General features: G+C 43.1%; 1 protein-coding gene across 4 annotated transcripts in view; it reads right to left on the reverse strand.

Moving 5' to 3' along the window:
• LOC135906378 (putative helicase MOV-10) overlaps positions 1-20945 on the reverse strand; it is a 125794-nt gene that overhangs the window by 81508 nt on the left and 23341 nt on the right. For 2 of the 4 annotated variants that reach the window (XM_065437768.2, XM_065437750.1), the window contains exon 4: positions 12985-13125. The exons of 1 other annotated variant lie outside the window; for it this stretch is intronic. In XM_065437768.2, coding sequence (XP_065293840.1) covers positions 12985-13125 — 141 coding nt within the window. Of the gene's footprint in view, positions 1-12984; positions 13126-16197; positions 16353-20945 lie in introns of those variants that run through there. One more of the 4 variants, XM_070540991.1, reaches the window with a different exon arrangement.

A 20945-nucleotide genomic window follows, 5' to 3' on the forward strand; every position in this document is an offset into this window, starting at 1 on the left:
CCACTAACTTGCCGAACGCGAATCGTTCCGATTCGAAATAAAGTTCTCACTCACTCACTCACTCACTCACTCACTCACTCACTCACTCACTCACTCACTCACTCACACTCACTCACTCACTCACTCACCACTCACTCACTCACTCACCACTCACTCACTCACTCACTCACTCACTGTGAGCGGTCTCATGCCTAATGTCGATACGAAAGCTGCGATAGTTTCTTGGCCTTTTGAACTTCCACAGTCGTTTCTTGCCCAAGATTGCACAGAACATTCTTCCCCTTACTGACCTTTCAAGCGTGCACCATCTCCTACTATGTCACTGGAGTGGACGCAGCTGCCAAGAACACTCTCGCTGATGTAGTGCTCCTCATACATCCTCTGCCTCAAGCACTGACATGTCTCGTCACAGCTGCTTCCTCCACTGCGATGGGCACTGTTCTCCAGCAGTACCAACTTTTGGTGTCCCCTCCGGTTTTCTCGCAAAAGTTGAAACCCATGGAGACGCACTACAGCACATTCAGCCGCAAGCTTCTTGCTGTTTATCTGGCCATGCAACACTTAAGATACATCCTAGAGGGAAAGATTTTTTTCATGTCTTAAAAGACCGTAAGCCCCTCACATATGCTTTTCATGGGAACTGTGCAAGGTACACTTTGAAGGAGATTTGCAGCCTGAATTTCATCTCTGAGTACACAGTTGATTTGTGTTACATTGAAGGTCCTGTCAACACTGCCGCAGATTCCTTTTCACATATCAATGCCATTTCAAAAAGTATGTTGGACTTCAAGATCATGGCAGTGCAACAGTGGTATAGCGAGCTGGCTGAGCTATGCTCTATGTCCACGTTGCTCATACTCTGTGACATGCCGCCCTCCTCCTCGGGCACCATCGTATGTGAGGTGTCGTCGACTGGCTGCTTGCGCCCATTCGTGCCAGTGCATCTTCGTCAACGACTGAGATGTTGCACACTGCCAGCCACCCCAGAGTTCCTGCTACACAGTGCCTCCTCACCTCGTGCTTCATGTGGCTGAGCATCAACTCTGACCTCCGCTGGTGGGCACGTGACTGCCTCCAGTGCCAGCGCACGAAGATTACACAACACACAAAGCCATCGATACAACCTTTTCGCCTACAGGACGCACGTTTCGACTAGGTGCACGTTAACATCATTGGTCCTATTCCTCCATCCCATAGTACCCGATACATCTTCACTTGTATGGACCGGTATACTCGCTGGCCAGAAGCGTTCCCACTACAAGACATCCTTACAGCTACCGTGGCATCAACATTTATTAACGGCTGGATTTCCCATTTTGGCTGTCCAAGCACCGTCACCATCGACCCTGGACATCAATTTGAATGCTGCCTGTTCCGCGAGCTGACAAACCTCCTAGGACCCCCTCATATCCACACAACGGCCTATCATCCGTCCGCCAATGCTGGAGCGGCTGCATCATCAGCTCAACGCTGCCCTCACAGCACGCGATGCCAGTGCCCACTGGGTCGACAAACTTCCCCTCGTCCTCCTTGGCATCCGCTCTGCATTTAAGGAGGACCTCGGGCACACGAAAGCAGGGATGGTTTATGGCACGACCCTACGACTTGCCACCGCTCACCGCCTACGGTCTTTGCCACCGCTTAACCTGCAGGACTATGTGGAACAGCTGAGGCTACATTTACAGCGAAGCTGTATATGGCTAGCCGATTCATCTGTCCTTCTATTGCCTGTATGCCGAAAACTCCAGCACAACCCCATGCGCATGCGCGGAAAAAAAAAGAGAGGCACGCGATTGGCTGCACCAGTAGTGACATCACTGCCTTCCATCGCAGCCAAACGTGCGCGCAGCAGTTTCTCTCCGGCTCTGAAATGGGTAGGCCACGCGTCATACGTACTCCTGAGGAGCAGGCAGGTTTTTATCAGTAACGCCGTGAGCAGAACCAGGAACGAGCTTGTCTACGCCATGCTGATGCTGCAGCCCGGGCACAAGAACAGGCTCGTGCAGCTGAGTGCAAGCAGGCGTACCAAGGATCCGGCAGCCTACCAAGCCATAGTTTAATATATCGTTGGGATTAACCCAATGACGGGGCCACATGGGGCCGCATGTTTCATCTTCGCTGGTTAACTATCTGTACGGAGTGCTTGGGTGGTGATCTTTTTTCAGTGACTGCGACCAACCCCTGCACAGACGCCTTCCACTCAAGACATCTTTGTGAGCAAAGACCTCACCACGTCGAGCCACATTTTCATTCACCGAGAACTCATTCAACCGACCCTCGCGCCCATTATGCAACCCATTCGTTGTTCTCCACCGAGACAGCGCTTACAATCCATTTTAATGGTTGTGGTGAGGTTGTGGCACTTGATCGCGTCAAGCCAGCATTAAAGGGACTGACAACCGATTTTAAGGACTTAGTTTTTTATGGCACAATGCAAAGCTCACACTCAGTAGTGTCTACATCTGCAACAGTTACTTCTAAAAGTGCGTGAAAATTTAGTAAGGAGAAATTTTCAATCTGAGCAGCCTCTAAAAAGTAAGAGTCGCTCCTCCAGAGACACTGAGAAGTGAGAGCAATGTCGATAGCCCGCCTCGCTAACTGTGAAAGCTGCCCATCATTCTGCTTTCACCGGAGTGAGTGTAACTGTGGTTAACCACCTACATTTTAACAAGTTCGAGTTATTGTACAGACATTTCTTATATTAGTACCGCATTTTTCCCCAAGTACACGCCTACGTCATGGCTGGCTGGCCCCCTCATCGTTGTTCTGTTGATAGATGAGCCAAGCCAACTCATCGAAAATGAAGGCAAAGGCAACAGCACTTTTCTGCTCACTACAAACGAAGGCTTATCTGCACATTGCAAGTCAGGAAAAGCTTATAATAATGAAAAGTAGACTGCATTTCAATACTAATAAAAAGACCAGGAACCGCTTACACTAGTAGGTTACATAGTGGACCTCTTGGGCATCTTCATGTTTTTGCCTCACGGGGTGCCAAAGTTCTTTTGTGACTTTCAGTGATGAATTAAAAATATAAATCCACATGTAATGAGAAAAACTATGGGTTTTTGCCATTACGATAGGGAATCATTCCCTCAGCGGGGTTGCCTTGATTCATGTTCTGAGCGATTGTCTATCCCTTTAACGTCAAATGCAGTGCTCACATCAGCGTCACGCGACACCCTCTGCCTATACTTTCACTGTGGAGCCAGGACAATCTCCTCGAAAAGAGGTTAGCTGGGGCCCATTCCGGTGTCCCCAGCAATAGACCTGTTTTGTTGTTTGGGGGTTTTTTGTCTCTCTCTCTCTTTTCACTCTATGGGGGAGAGCGCTAGAGCAGCTCCTTCGTATTCCTCACTTGCAGCTCCACTTCACCATATTCCTGCGCCATGCTCGAGCTCCTCGATGCACGCAGGTGGGAGAATAAAAAATCAGTTCTTTCTTCCTTTCTATTCTGGACAATAGTCTACTTCTCGGCCAAGCCCACGACACGTCCCATGGGCTATAGGGCCTCATTTCGATTCCTATATACATAAATGCACATTTCTCAAACATAATGTGAATGCTCTATCATACAAACAATGCTCACTGTATATTTATGGTCGTGATACAAATGTCTCTTTATCTGCTACATGTATTAGCATCTCAATATAAAAACTTGACCTTTCCTAGGTAGTGTAACTAAGTGGTGTTATAATAACCACTTGCTGATTAAGACAAACTATTCATGGTGTTTATTAAATCACCCAAGAAACTTGGACACTACCCACCTGGAATTTTGTTGGGTTCTCATTACATTAATGGCCTCAACAATGTGTCATTCCTTGGTATAGTCAACGGTTTGACGGAAAACTGTCTGGCCAGGTAAAGTCATAGTAAAGCAATTGTATATCTTGTCAATGACCAGCAAACGGTGTGTATATCAAGACTTGGTGTGTAAAGAAAATGAATAGTTAAAGATATCATGTCAATACCCTTTTAGGCCTTTCAGTGTCATGGACATATTGGTACATTAGTGTTTCTGTCCCACCACGTCACTGACGCACCCACACATTCTCCACTTGGATGTGCACAGTAACACAAAGTCGGGAAGTTTCGAGGTTGTTCTACAATCTGTTGCATATTTCTAGAAGCAGATTTTCTTCTCTCTCTGGGTTTGCTCAGTCCAGGTTTATGTTATCAGCGTTGTAACGCGTCCCTTCACGGGCGTGGTTGCACCACGCAGAGCATGCACGTTTGCAGATGTAAGGCATGGCGCCTGGACTTTGTACACCACTATGGCAGTAATTCTCCATTCAAATATTCGCGCCATAGCGCAAAGCCACCACTCCTTGCATATTTCTGCCACCTGTCATGTTTATAGAATTTGTTTTTTTTTCGTCTGCCACTGCCTTCGCTATGTTGCAGCTCCTTTCCAGTGACGAGGGTACTGCTTTATTCAGTGTACTTTCTCCTGGATGGCTCTGCTCTCTGTCATATCTCTTTCATCTGTTGCTCTTTTTGCTTTGTCTGGCTGAGTTCAAAAAAAATTTGGCAGAGACACTAAAGACTGCTTACATGTGCATTATACTTTAGAGAAATGTTTTGGACTTATGTTTTCTAGTGGGTGGCAGCGCACTCACTTTATACACTAATGACGTGGTGCTACCTCTCCCCCATTGGCTGCTGCGTCACGTGCCCAATGACACCTGCACTAGGCCACACTATTAGTCAGTTAGATGGCTGCAACGTGATGTGTGCAATAACACATGCACTAGGCACACCTTTAGTCAGCCAGAACCATGGAGCCATCGTGACATCAGGGAAGCGTGCTCGTCTCGCACCCCGGAGGTCCGAGTTCAATTCCCACCCAGACCGAAATGTACCAAATTTTCTCCTCAAAGCTATTAATTTACTTTGTTTACAGGAACCTCCCATAAGAGAACTGACACCAATCAGAGCCTTTTTGACGTGTTCTTACTCTCTGCGCCAGCCTTTTTTGATATTATCGCTCGGTCAATGCTGCCGCTGCCAAATTTTTAAGTAATGGGACATTTAATGCTTTTGCATTAAATGCCCCATTATATAAAAAATACTGAGAACAATGGTGTTTTTGAGGCTACTGCACATTCTATTCCTTTTGTAAGATATGAATGTGAGGAAGATATGAATGTGAGGATTATACCAAGAGTGCATTTGCCATTATCCGTGTCATTTCTTCCCATCTGCATAACCAAAAATAAATCATCGTGTTCATCTTATAGCATCCAAGAAAACAAAATCGACACCGAAAAGGCTAACTCCTCAAGCGTTCTACTATTTTGACAAAAAGTGACCTTATTTTGCCTTCCTTTTTTATGGCTTATTTTCAAAATTCACGCCATTGAAAAATCTTCTAAAGCTTTTTCAACAAATTTGCCTTATGTTTGAAGTGTGCAAACTCATTTTACCTCTTCAATATGCAATATACATATGTAAGTGTCATTGTTACAAATGGTACAGTTAGAAACAAGGAAAAATGCTTTATTTGAACCTGTTTCAATATCAAATACTGTATTTGCATGATTCTACTGCACCCCCAAATTGTAATGTGCAGTATATTACCACCAACATATCCAAAAAATAACATGGTGCCAATTCTACCGCACACATCAAGTAACGAAACCTGAGTCGATGCGTAACGTGTTAAGTACGAGGGTTGTCCATAAAATAAGGTTCCCAAGGAGCTGCAGTCGCAAGGAACGCTGTTACCCGAGATTCAGCAACACTGGCATGTAGCTTAGTTCCCCTCTCCCAGTCCCCGCACCGGTGAGCTGTCTGCGACGCTCAGTCTTGGCTTGGCAGCCGTTAGAGGTGGAGCTCCCACTTGCTTCACCTGTCAGGTGCTAATTACGCTCTGTGATTCATTTTTTGTGGGCAAAAAACACTGCACCGATGGACATTCATTACCAACTGTGTGAAGTCTACGGAGAAAAGTGTATGAGCATACAACACGTGCACAAATGGTGCAGACAACTCAAAGACGGATGCACAGACGTCCATGACAAACAGCATTCTGGACAGCCATCGGTTTCAGAGGAAATGATTGCGAAAGTAGAAGAAACAATCCTGAAAGACCAAAGGGTGACGGTTCGGGAGCTCTGCGAGATAATCCCTCATGCCAGCAAGACCTGCATTGACAAAATTTTGACAGACCATTTAGGGTATGCCAATGTTAGTGCAAGGTGGGTCCCAAGAATGCTTACGGAAGACCACCAATGACAACGTGTTGAAGCAGCGTACATATTTCTTCAAGCTTATGAAACTGATGGCGAGGAATTCTTGGACTCTGTTGTCACTGGGGACGAGACCTGAGTCCACTATATGACAGCGGAAACGAAACAACAATCCCGTCTGTAGAAACATCCAGAGTCACCAAAGCTGCGGAAGTTCAAACAAACACTGTCTGCCGGCAAAGTGATAGTGAGCGTCTTTTGAGACAGGAAGGGGTTATTGTTGTGCAAATTCATGCCCGCCAGTACAAGAATCAATGTGGACCGCTACTGTGAGACATTGCAAAACCTTCGCTGCATGATTCAAAACAAGAGGAGAGGCATGCTCACGAAGAGAGTGCTCGAGCTAAAAGAAGAGGTTTTCAGCTTCCTTCACGGCGCAGCGGGAGAGTTCTATGATTGAGGCATAAAGAAAATGGTACATCACACACAAAAATGCATTGATCTCAATGGCGATCATGTCAAGAAATAGGGGAAAGTCTAAGCGTTCTAAAAATGTATTATTCAATGCCAATAAACATGTTTTTCATTGTGAAAAATCATTGAAAACCTTATTTTATGGACAACATTCGTATAATTAGTTACGATTGTAATGCGCATGCAAATTTAAACTCCCTTTTCACCCAAGAAAGGTGCACGTTAGAATCATGCAAACGCAGTATTCAGCAAAGCTAAGTTCTTCAACAAAGAATGTTTTTTGTGCATTCTAGCATGACAGCCCCACCCTCCCACCTTCCGGACATGGAGGGGGTTTGTCGGCATGCACGCTGCACCACTGTCGGGCCAAGTCAATGTTGTCTTTGCCTTCTAAAACATCTATTTCAGTAGAAGAAGCAATGAGAAGACCATCATCATCCTCTTCACTCGAAGAATAAAACTCTAGTGCACCTTTTTCACTCTCACTTTCGCTGTCAGAGTAGAGCAGCAGCTTTCTTTTGCATGCGTGACATATGCACGAGCTGTCAGTGGCAGACGCCTTTGTTCCAAATATGCCAAAAGGCACAAATTGTGCATGGTTCCAAAAATGCAGTCTTTGAGCGCTGACAAATTGCTGCCATCTGTGTAGTAGAAAACAAAGACCGCAATAAATGTGCCCCTCCAGTGGTGACGAAGTGGCTGCCATCTATGTTGTAGAACACGAAGACAACCAATGCGGCTTTCGAGATGCTGTAAAAATGCTGATATCTATGTAGTAAAACAAAAGAAGAGTAAAATAACTGCAGATTTCAAACACTGGCACTGAAACCGTCTATGTAGTAGCCGAAAAGCTAAGTGGACATGCTAAGTTATCGCTTTGAAAACGAGATGACTGCCGTTGACGAGTTAGGCTTATCCAAAACACTTCAGGGATTAAAGTGCTCACTAAATATGAAAGTCTACCTCAGCCTTTGTAATGAGCAAGTTGCAGAATAAGTTACCATGCCTGTTAAGGACTACTTATTCATGAACATCATTCGAAAACTCCCACTAAGAGATTACTCACTGAAAACGTGGTAATTCTATGCTTCCATTACTGGTTGTATTATTAAATTGGTATACAGTTGTTTTAATTAATTTGTCTCTTCATGCATTCATGTACTGTATTTTCCAGACTATGGTCTGTGAACTAAATGTTTATGAGCTGAAGTTCCACATGGTATGGACTGTCTAAAGGTGTTGACTACACACAATAAAACTTTTTGAAGATTCTAAGCACACATGAAAAAAAAATGAGGCAATACTGCAGCTGGATTTTTTTTTACTATGCTTATCCCATAGTGAAACTAGCTGATAAAGTCTAAAGACATGCAGTCTAGCAGAGGATGTATAGTCTTACTACTCGACAATAAATTATTTATAGAGTTCTTTTAACTAAATTGTCTCTTCATGCATTCATGTACTGTATTTTCCGGACTATAGTCTGTGAACTACATGTTTGCGAGCTGAAGTTCCACATGGTATGGACTGTCTAAAAGTTTAACTATACATGATAAAACTTTTTGAAGATTGTAAGAACTCTTGAAAAAAAATGACACAACACTGCAGCTGGAATTTTACCATGCTAGATCTCATAGTGAAACTAGCTAATAAAGTCTTAAGACACACAGTCTAGCAGAGGATGTATAGTCTTACTACTTCACAATAAATTATTTCACTAACTGTATACTGCTAGCACACAATCTGAAAGAAATGTTTTAAGCCAAAATTCGTTTCTGCAGACTATACAACAGGTGCAGACTATCTATGAAAGCGATATTTACTTTAAGCCCAAATTTGCACTGCAGACTACACACCCTTGGTGCAGACAAAAATATAGAAAATCCAGTACTACATCTCGTTTTTGCTTTGCAACATTGATGCATTTGCTGAACTGCTGCTTGCATTAGTTTGGTTTGTACAACTTTCACTGAGAGTCCCAGCGAGTCCCAGTACAGTCATTGACTATGGGACTCTTTCTTGTACATATACATTTACGTTATATATTCTTATAACATAAAGGATTAAATGATCGATTTAAATCAGTTATGACAGCCATCACCTTCTACTTAGTCTTTATCAACGCTCATGTAAAGTACAAGCTGTGAAAACGTCAGGAAACAACATGCTCGATATGTGTGACAAACTAGACAAACACCTTTTTGCTACAAACAACTTTTTGCTGGACAATGCACCAAAGGCCAAGGCTGCACAATGTGCCCATAACAAGTGCTTTGCAACAGTGCTAACATGGCGTGACTTTCAGCATGCAGCCTATATTCCCAACAATCTAGGGCCTCAATAAAAGAGATCATGACAGCAAATGACTGCTTTCAGCTGATGTCCCTATAAGACTTTAGGGGGGACATGACCAATTAAAGTGAACTTTTCAAACAAACCACGGCTTAATTTTGTTGAAAATTGAAAGGCATGTTTATAGTGATGGTATAGGATTGGATGGCAAACTTTATTATTGTAAAATAATTCGACACAGAGTTACAGCTTTTCAAAAGCACTTCCATCTTCTGTTCAAAATTAAAATTTGTCTTCTACAAGAAGAAACACAAAACTTATAAATCTGTGTCCACAGTAGCATTATTCTAAAAAGTTAAATGCAGAAATCTCTCTAAAACAAAGTCTGTGTAATGTAACGTAGAAAAAACAGCTTTTTCAAAACTCACATTGCTAAAATATACAAAATGAGAAAAATGCCTTCAAAGATTCACAATTGTTATTTTATTTGTACCTTACATGTGGCCTCTATGACCACCCTGAAACATATGTACGGTGTTCTTGCATTCTGTATTCTTTTGCAGGAATGGTTTTAATCTCCTGCTTTTTTTTTTTGAAGGGGGGGGGGGACACTTTTGCACTCTGCTGCATTCGCTGTCACCCTGGACACACACTCTTCTAAGCTCTTTTCCAAATTATATGCTGTATGCGTGCCACAAACAATTCCCAACTTCTTAAGCATTCTCTAAATCCCTCTTCTGCAGCATATAATTTTAAGACTGCCAGAGCTGTGGTCCTTCGAAACATCAAAAAGAAATATTCGGCATCAGGAAAAATGCTGTGGCGATCTCTTACAATGGCCTGGAAAGCCCGGAGTGCGAGCCACTTTTGCATAAGGACTTTCACTTGACACAGGCTGTGCCACTTGGCTTCGTGAAATGATGCCGCTAAGCAAAGCAGTCATTGGTGCAGAACTTCAGGGACATTTTACAGATGCAAATGTGGTCACTAGAAATGGCAAAGGGATGATAGAGCGCATGCACCAGAAACGGTGGTCGAAAATGGTTTGAAAAGCTGCATGTCGCAGGAAACCGGGTGACCATGCAAAGCCTCATGTGGCAGTTAATTGTATTCAAGTGACACCCTCTGCATAAATAGTGCCTTTAGTATTTCTTCCATTGCAGTTACTGCACAAATTTTTTTCCTTTTGACTTCATTCATCAGTCTTTGCACATATCCTATCACATCTCTCATGCCACTGCTTGAGCTTATAAAGAAAGATGAGAATGACCTTTACAGTGGCCTTTTCCTCACACCGTGAACGCACTTCCAGAATGATGGTCATGGAAACATCTCTATAATTCGAGGCGCTACCAGCCTACATAAAAGTACAAATTGCTGGTTTACGAACACGTAAATGCAGCTGAAATGTGGCAGGCACCTTCTTGAATAGTTGAGGAACATGAAACTGCAAGAAACTCTAAACGCATTTTTGGGAGAAAAATTGCTATTTTTTTGCCCCATGTTCCTTCCTAATAAAGGCTTTTTTTTTTTCAGTCAGTCAGTCAGCCAGTCAGTTTTTATTTGCAGGAAAAACACGTCACCCTGCAGGTGGCAGAGACTAAAGGCATGATTGCCTGACGAGATCTCTGCCCCCGTAACAAAAGGAGCAGTCTACAGCAGTACAGCAGAGGGCTGGTAACAAAAGAGAAGCGGCGTTACAAATAGTACATGCATACAGCCTACATCATACATACATCATACATCCTGTATAATATGGGTGTACTTAAGCACTATGGACAGTTTATTTTTAAAAATCACATTGAAGATTCACTCATATCACAAAAATACTTGGAAGTCAACAATTGAAACGAAAATTTACATTTATCATTGTAACTTAACAATTTCAACTAAAAACAAAATCGACTGAAAACAAAATTTACCGCAGTTCACGTTTGAACGTTTTTCTGGGTAGGCAGATATCCAAAATAGAAGCACAGTTATTTAACATGTCTATTACCTGATATTCCAGATCTTGTTTTCCATAATTTGTTCTGACTTTTTTATTTCTGCGTTTGGGGTTACGGATATCATATTGCGCCAAGACAGGTGTGTAAATACTGTGGAGTTTGTTTATAAATTCACTGTGCCAGTATCCATAAATAGACTTTATTTGCAGGTAAAACATCAAATTTAAGAAAAAGTGGTTGCGTCGGCAACAAACTAATAGGGCCGGTGTGGTTCACAAAAATCCGGAGGACACGTTTTTGCAGTTGTAGCCTATCATAGTTCCCTTTTGTCGTTGTCCCCCAGACCAGAATGCCATACAAAAGTTTAGAATAGAACAGGGAGTAATATAGTGATTGCTTTAGCCAAAGAGGTAGAAGAGGAGCTATTTTTTTAATACATCCAACAGACTTCGGGAGTTCGGAGAGCAGATTGACATGAGGGGTCCAAGACAACTCTTCATTAAACCATACCCCAAGGAACTTTTGCACACTTACTTGTTCTAAGTTATGTCCTCTGTACTGTAAGTTAATCATTTTTTTATGCTTATTGATTGGCTTAAATATCATATACTTTGTTTTTACTGCATTCAACTGAAGTTTGTTTTGTTGCAACCATGTGGATAAATCATTTAAATACAGATTGGCCAATTGCTCAATGTCATGCAGTGTTCTACCTGTAAAGAATAAGCTAGTGTCATCTGCAAACATGGTTATTGTGGGTGTTCTTTGTAGTTCCGTAATGTCATTCACATATAAGAGGAAAAGTAACGGGCCTAATATCGAACCTTGCGGGACACCTAGTTTAATGTCAAGCTGTTTTGAAGAACTACAGTCCATTTTAACAAACTGACGCCGAAACGATAAGTAGCTCTTGATAAGGTCCAATGTGATACCTCGAATACCATAGCAATCTAATTTTATAGCCAAGATTTCGTGGCCAACAGCATCAAAAGCTTTGCGCAGATCGAGAAATATTCCTAAGGTGAAGAGCTGATCTTCAAAATTTCTGATTATTTGCTGCTTGACGGCAAGAAGAGCGTCCTGAGTAGTCTTATTTTTCTGAAAACCATACTGTGAGGGTGATATTATAAGATAATTGGTTAGATATTTTGACAGCCTGTTATTGATTGACAATTCGTAAATCTTTGAAAACACCGGTAGCACTGAGATTGGCCGGTAATTCGTAATATTGTCAATTCTACCTCCTTTATGTATCGGAATTACTTTGGCCAGTTTTAATTTATCTGGGAAGACTCCAGTAGAAAATGTGAGACTAATGAGATAGGCTAGGACAGGGCTGATAATTAATGACACTCGCTTTACAGGTTAAACATTATTTCGTCATACCCACTTGCGACATTATTTTTTAAGCGTATTACGAGACCGTTGATTTCTCTTTCGGTAACGGCATCGAAAACAAATGAATTTACTCGACGAGAAGGCCAGTAGAGCCCACTTTGTTGAATAGACAGCTGGGGTACGGCTGCATTAATGAAATACTCGTTAATTTCATCTGCTAGCGTCTTGCCTCCTATAGAGTCATTGATTACTATTTGGTCAGCCTTAACCGGTGATGGGTTTCTGCCAGTAAGATAATTTACCTGTCTGCAGATCTTTGCTGGATCCGTTCTTATCCTAGCAAACATTGCTTCATAATATGCAAGTTTGGCTTTCTTTATATCAGCGTTTAATTGATTGCGATATTTTTTAAAATTGTTTGAAGAAGTCATCGTCTTTGCATTTTATGAATTTGTGGAACATATTATTTTTCTTCTTGATGCGTTTTAGTACGGCGGTGTCAATCCAGGGCTTTTTAATCTTCCGATTGCATTTCTTATACTCTCTCAGTGGAAATGCATCATTGTAGCAACTAAGAAAGACCCGAAAAAGAACCTCATACGCAGAATTTGCATCCTGCTGTAAGTACACATTTGACCAGTCAGCCCGCTCAATTAAAGAATTTTAATGCACAAGGGTTCCTCTAATGCATCATCCATGAACAAGTAAAAGATACAAGCAAAGTATTTTGCAGTTACTTGATGAAGATGAGTAGTTTCAACATGTCGTCATCCATGCCGTCCCACTCCTGAAGTTCATGCTTCTGGAACTCCACAAGCTGCTCATCAAGAATATACTGAGCAAGTGGCTTTTTTCGCTCCAGCTCCTGAATATTATTACTGGGGAGATTAAAGAAAGAAAAAAAGGCAGAAGAGATATTTTTAAGAAGCACCCTGTACAAAATTTTTTGCTGCAGTTCTAGCTTGAACAAGCACAGTATGACAGTGAACTGCAAGAAACATATGAATCAGTATACACTTTAGCAGAACTTTTTTTTTTAATTTTTCTGCTTTCATTTTTTTTGTGTCCTGAGAAAATTTGTATAATGCAAAGTCATCATACTGATACACTCATTTAAAATATGTCACTTTAACAAAACTATATTTCAAATGGCAAATGACTACCAGTTACACTACTCTTTGTCATGTAATTATAAATACATTATGCCTCCTACAGTGCTAGGAGCATTAAAATAGTCCCCACAAACTTTTGGAACGTAATGAACAAACCCACTAAATTGCCAGGTAAAAGCGTCATGAACACTCAGAGTCAAATAATGCCCAGCTACATAGCACAAAACCTACAAGTTTTTCACTCAAAAGAGCACATGTCCTTCACAAAGACTGTGAAAGTGACAAAAAGCTACTTTCAGCTCTTCACAGCTCTGCTTACATAATAACCCTTTGAAAGAATTTTTGTAGGAGGAAATGGGAAAGATGGTGCCCTTTCGTAACCAGAACACTTTTTTATAAGTTTATTGAAGAGTTACAGGGGTTCTTTAATAGCTTTACTAACCTAATGGTAAAATACAGAAGAATTTTTTTTTGGTCACAGACATTTTGTGCACAATCTCTGCCCATTGTATTTACTCATAGAAAATTTACTGACATTCAGTGTCTAAAGACAAGATTTCGGCAACTCAGACGGACATTTCACCTTACAGCTGCAGTGTTTCCTGCACTGATGCAGAAGGTGTTGTGGTCTTATGCTCATGGTAGTTAACACTGCTTTTAAGATAAACTGAATTGAATTCTGGGGTTTTACGTGCCAAAACCATGATTTGGTTATGAGGCACACCATAGCGGGGGACTCTGGATTAATTTCGACCACCCAGGGTTCTTTAACGTGTACCCAATGCACGATACACGGGCGCTTTTGCATTTCACCCCTATCAAAATGCAGCCTCCGTGGCTAGGATTTGATCCCACAACCTCGTGCTTAGCAGCGCGCAACACCATAACTACTGAGACCACCCCGATGGGTGTTTAGTATATATTAAAGGGGAAAAACATTCCAGTTATTTTCGGTACTCCCCCCTTATAATGCAAGCTTGTGGCTCTAATATTGATTGTGGCAACTCAGATAAGCACAACATGGCAAACAGTGAAAGTCAAAATTTTCAATCCACTAATTATTGAGCCCCCTGTCGAAGCAAGAAACTGAACCTCACCATGATATTCTTGCAATTAGCCTACTCAGAAGAAACAGTTAAACTCTACATAAGTGAGTACATTTGCACACATGACACGATGGATCCTTTCTAAGGTTGAACACACATCAAGTTTGTCCTATAAAATCTCCACAAAAATGGGTTTTTGAAACATCTAGCATTCATTTCTGTCTGGCAGTGTGCAATACTTGCGCTCAATCATAATTTAGACCAAACATTATTCCACAAACCAGGGGTATTTTATTTCACAGAGAACTATGGCAGCTTATCAGCCACAGTGGTTATCAGAAGATTAATCAGGCATTATGGTACATTTGGGTACGCAGGTCGTCTACCTCTTCACACCAAACATTAATTTCTAGTCGTCACCCTCGGCACAACCCTTCGTCATGGTGAACACACCCTGTAATTCTTAGTGCCCTGCAAACAAGTGTAACTTGTGTGTCTTCCCAATGCAACAGCCACCTAGAAAAAAAAATTTTTGCTCACTGCGAGTTGCAGACATTTCATCAAGCCTGTGCACACTCCCACTAGCAAGAAAATAAGCAGAAAACCAATACCCTCAAAAAAGAAAGCATTCAAAGCTTTCACAAAAACATACAATTACTTGTAAAGATGGTGCAGACAGACAGGAAGAAATGAGGTGGGAACAGAAAGGGTACAGTCAACAGCAGCCTGGGATCATGTGGCAAATTATCATGATGGCTTGACACACACTCACATACTAGACACACACACACACACACTAAAAGACAGGACGAGCGCTCGTCCTGTCTTCTAGTGTGTGTGTGTTGTGTGTGTGTCTTCGCGCTACAATCCAAGTTACCAATAATAGCCTTTGCAATACAACTGCTGTGAAAGTAGTTTCTTCTGACACATATCTACCTTGCCTCTCAGAACGTTCACGCAGAGTTACGGGAAATAGGCATGACGATCCGAAGACTTGTAAATCAGCAGCAGCTAGGCCATCTCGGGACGCGTAAATAAAGCTGCACGGTCAAGGTCACAAGCACAGACATTCCGCTGCAGTCACTGCCATCAATAAGTACCCGACGTCATCAGGAAGGCTATCCGTACGGGGTAGTTATCGATTAAAGGCACTTGTGTTCATAACCGCCGTTGCTTTGCCAGTAGGAATCTCCTACTGGCCCAGTTCCTAAAACGTCCACGACGAACACGAGCCTGCCAAGCCGCGCTCAAGGGCTTCTCAAAGTTAGCAATGATGAACGGAACAATTAAATCGGAGGTTCTATTTTCTAACGACACATTTCATTTTACATTCTTTTCGCCCTCTTTCGTGGGCTCGGACATGGCATGGACGGCGACGAACCCTAACTGGGGGTGCCGTCATCGGCTGGGACCGCTCGGCGCGACGCATGGTATGGAAAATGCAATGGAAAACACCGACTCAAGTCATTGCGCTCAGCGTTAGCCTTTGGATCCGTGTGCGTCGGACTTCAGACCCATTTTTTGTCTGTCGTTCCCGACATCGGCGTTCCGGACAAGGAACAACCGCAGCTTCAACAAGCCGCCGTGCGACGTCAGTGACCGTGCTCGTGCCATAAAAACCATCGCCGTATCACTAACCAATGTCTAACCAATCACTCAATCTTGCGCTGGTGCTAGCGAGGCAAATAAGCAGGCCACGCAAGTACCGATACGTCAGCAGAAACGGCTCACTAAACACTGAAACCGAACCATAAAATATGAAAACGTGCGACCTGTCAGCCAATTACCCTACCGAGTTTTTTCGATGGAACGGGCTGATAATGGGCAACAAGTCAAAGAGCAAGGAGGATATATTGTCAAAGAGATACTTGATGACATCATCCATCTAGCTGCCCATGTGAATTCCCCACCGTGCTGGTATGTGCCGACGTGTTCGTGAAAGGTAAACACAACTTTCGGTTTCTACAAGGCTGTACGGACGTGTATCCATCACAGCTAACTGACAACGCCTGGAGGAGGGGGGGGGGGGGGGGCTCCTTTAATTGAAACACAATTATGTAATCCGAACGACGCGCTACTGCTACAGTCGAAGACTACCGTCATCACGTGCTACAAGTTCACATTCCCTCCCGATTTCACCTATGTGCACCTCACTTCCACATTTGCGCATGGCTTGGCGTCGAAGGACGTGTCGTTCACGCCGCAAAAAAAAAAAAAAAACGCAAGCAACTGTGCCGCAAGAGTAACGCGATGGCAATGAAGCATTTTACAAGCTCCATCGGCAGTGACTGGCTGTAAGCACTTCGTGATTCAGCACTTCAGCAGGGCGGCTGACGGGGCATCTGTACTGACGTCACCGTCAGTACAGATGCATTTTCTGTGCGAAAAGAGCGATAAGTAAAAGCCCCACAGATACAGACCTCGCTGCACGCCTTGTGCAGAACTAGCGCTGTCATGCCTTCTTGAAATGACTGAAAGGCGTGCAGACATCTTGGCATAAAATGTTGAATAAACATTTTGTGGCAAGAGGTTTTTGAACACGTTTTCAAAACATCTGCGTCGAATGGCGCAACTGGACATTGTTGTTTTTGACCGTGAATCAATTTTTGTACACTGTATATCTAAATTTTTATAATTTGTAAACATTCAGGAAGGTTAATTTGGTTTCTAAATGTATTTACTGCCTTGATTCAACACAAAGTAACATGCATGCATATAAATGTGCTTAGGAAAACATAATTCACTAAAATATGGCCACCTAGAAGGTGAAAAAAATATATATAAAACAAACATGTAATTATGGCAGGCAAGGAAATTCTACATTTCCCATAACAGGATGTGTGCATACACATAACAGAGCTCTTGTGCAATTCTCCGTGTAGATATGTGTATATAGAGGTTTCTCATTTGCTGACAATCCTTGTAACATATATGTACTTAGGCAGAACAAACCGACAGACCACAGCTGATATTTCATTATGCGATGTGTAGCACTGTAGCACAAAAGGGACACGCAAGAGTCAAGACAACAGAGTAATCTCATCTTCTCTTTCGTCTTGCGTGCCCCGTTTTTGCTACGCATTCATTGTGGGTGAAGAAAAACCACACGGACGCTGGTGTCTGGCGTCACACAAATTATATTTTAGCAGAGTCCGCTCAATCAGGCAGAATTCCGCCGATTCCACTGCTCACACACCATCAGAGTGCTGGACGTGCCATCGTCTTTTGTTATCGGACCATTGTGGCATGTAGTTGTGCACTACAGGGCCCACCTTCTAGAGAGGAAGTCATGAGCTAGACGAATGGCAAAGTGCGGATGGCGGTGGTGCGAAATGCACGCAACGAGTAGGATTGGCCTGGTTGGGAGGGAATGTGACAGCAAAAGTGGCTAATGCGTCAGAGTCCAAGTAGGCAGGCTTCAGACGGTCGACGGAGACCGTATCTTCCTGGCTGTTGATGAGTAATAGAAAGTTTTTAGGTGTACACTTGAGTACTTTGAATGGACCATTATACAGGGACCTTAAGGGAGGTCGCACATCGTTGTGGCGCACAAAAATGTGTGTGCAGTTTTCAAGGCCAGGGTTGACGTATACACGCCGTGAAGAACGTCGTTGTCAAGGGGGAACGACAGTACACATAGCGCTGCGTAGATGGTAGGCATAGTCTAAAACGTCAGCAGGTGCAGTGGAAGAGTCATTGAAGAATTTGCCATGGACTGATAGAGTAGTGCCAAACGTGAGCTCAGTGGCGCTGGTGGAAGAGTCACTGCTAAGAGCGGTGTGGATGCCAAGCATAACAAAAGGAAGGCGCTCGATCCATGATGAAGAATAAGTCGAAGCCATGAGAGAAGCCTTCAGTTCGTGGTGAAAATGTTCAATGATCCCATTGGATATAGGGTGGTAAGAGGTAGTCTTGATGTGATTGATGCCGAGTAGCTGAGATAGATTGGCGAACAATGGTGAGTCAAATTGACGACCACAGTCAGTTGTAATGGTGGAAGAGACACTGTAGCGGCTAATCCAGAGTGTGATGAGTGCTTAAGCTATCGACTCCACCATTATGTCAAGGACGGGCATTGCTTCAGGCCATCTGGTGAACCTGTCAATGCAGATTAATAGATAGCGATGGTTCCCACAGGGAGGAAGGGGGCCAACAATACCGACATGCAGATGGCTGAAGCGGGTGTCTGGGGATGCCCATCGTGAACAATCATAGCAGTAGTAGATGGAAGCGCTCCAACGATGTTGTCAAACATGGTCAACTGCGAACTGAGGCAGTGATGAAGGAACAAGGATTCGATGGCAATGAACCAAAGTTCCGAGTCCAACGACCAGAACTCCAGGAGCTTGAGAGCGGAGACCTCGGGATCACGGGGTAGTGGTGCTGGCGGCAGTACTTGATCGGAAGAATTCGAGGCCATAGCTGTCTGCATAGAAGGCAGACTGCAATGACAGCGGGGGTCGAGTTCCTTGCGGTGGTAGGCCCAGTGAAGCGGCTGAGGAACCTGGAGCCGGGAGCGATGATGCTAAGTCCGGACTCACCAATTTGTGGGTGAAGAAAAACCACACAGACGCTGGTGTCTGGTGCCACACAAATTATATTTTAGCCGAGCCCGCTCAATCAGGCAGAAGCCTGATTCCGCCAATTCCACTGCTCGCGCACTGTCAGCATATTGGACGTGCCGTCGTCGTCTTTTGTGACCGGACTATTGTGGCATGCAGTAGTGTGCTACAACGTTTATATGTCTAAGGTTTAGTCTTTCTATGAGAAATCAGGCAGCTAATCTTTTGAAGTCGCATATGGCCTCAAGTACATGAAACGTCAGACTCCGTGCGCATAACAAACACAGTGGTGCATGCCTGCACTGAGCTGCACAAGGTGCTCAGAAGGGCCAACATGATGTAGTGGCTAAGGCACATGGGTTAAGGCATGCAACTAGGGAACATGAGGTTTCACACGTTTGAATACTGCTTTGGTGGGCTTCTTTTCTTTCCAGCTCAGCTTTCCTTTTTTCTTTTTTATGATCGCATAAATTGCTATTGTTGTTTGTTCCAATATAAATTAATTGTGATTACTGATGTTGAATTCATTCACAAATGTAAATAAAGGCCTAAAAATGATCAAGAACTTCTCCCAAGAAGTTTCCCAGACATCTAATAACATAGCATTAGCACAGGTACAGGAGGTTTTCTAGAAGTGTACATTCAAATAATGTTTAAACTGAGACTTCCTTTAAACGTTCTGCTTATCCATTAAAGTATTATAGACACTCTTTAGCTCTTTCTGTGTTTCATGGGGTTGCACGCCGTAGTGCCTAAGCCAGCTATCCTGTCCAGGAAGAGAGAAAAACAAAAGTCAGCCAATAGCACAAAAAGGCATTGTTTTCGGAATGTAGACATTTTCTATGCTGAAAGGCAGGTTGCTGTTGCTTAAAGAGATCAGTGACTACCAGTGGCATAGCTACGGGGTGTCACACCGAGCACCTGTGCCCCCTCGTTCCAATTCCCGGTCAAATTTGTGCCACCCCCCCCTGCCCCCCCCTGCCCCCCCCCGAAAAAAAAATTATGGCTACGCTATTGGTGACAACTACCATGCGTTTGCTGCCCAGCATGGAGGCAGTACAGTTGTAGTTTGCAGGCAACTTGCATGGTTGTAATTGTGGCAGACATAGATGTGATAGAGAAGAACATGTTGTTCGGCTAGTTAGCGCTTACTTAGCCTAATGATTAAAAAATTATGCGGTTTTACGTGCCAAAACCACTTTCTGATTATGAGGCACGCCGTAGTGGAGGACTCCGGAAATTTCGACCACCTGGGGTTCTTTAACGTGCACCTAAATCTAAGTACACGGGTGTTTTCGCATTTCGCCCCCACCGAAATGCGGCCGCCGTGGGTGGGATTCGATCCCACAACCTCGTGCTCAGCAGCTTAACACCATAGCCACTGAGCAACCACGGTGGGTTAGCATAATGATGGTAAGCTCTAAAATGCAAAGAAAACATGCACTTTACAATAAACCTCAGAAGTTAGCAGGAAAGGAAAATTTTCCACTATTTTAACTGTGATACCAGTTGCATGGTAATTTTAGAAGAAAATCATGCCTAAGTATTTTCAGATAAGAACAGGCATAAGCATAAGATACACTGGACAGCAAAAATTGGTGCATCACCATAACAAGTTTATCATATCAGAACAATACACCCTAGTGTTGTTATAGTACCAGGACATTGCAACTGTTTCTTGTGTAACAACTTCCATTTGTATGAAGCAGCAAGATCTGTCCACACATTGTAAATGAAACATTTTTCAATGCATGCCTCTGTTTTACTAAGCAAATGTCTAGGAAAAAGGTGACTTGTAAACTCGCTGAATGTTGAAACTTTAAATACCTTTAAATTAACTTTGTGTTATTTAATGCTCTTGTAATGCAATCAAATAAGCACTAAATTTTCTGCGTGAACATGAAAGAAACAACAAATATGGCTTCTTGAGCAGCAAGCTAAAAGAATTGGGTCTTTTTTAGTAATTCTGTTATGTACT

This window comes from Dermacentor albipictus, chromosome 1 (genome assembly GCF_038994185.2).
Source record: "Dermacentor albipictus isolate Rhodes 1998 colony chromosome 1, USDA_Dalb.pri_finalv2, whole genome shotgun sequence".
NCBI classification, from domain to species: Eukaryota; Metazoa; Arthropoda; class Arachnida; order Ixodida; family Ixodidae; genus Dermacentor; species Dermacentor albipictus.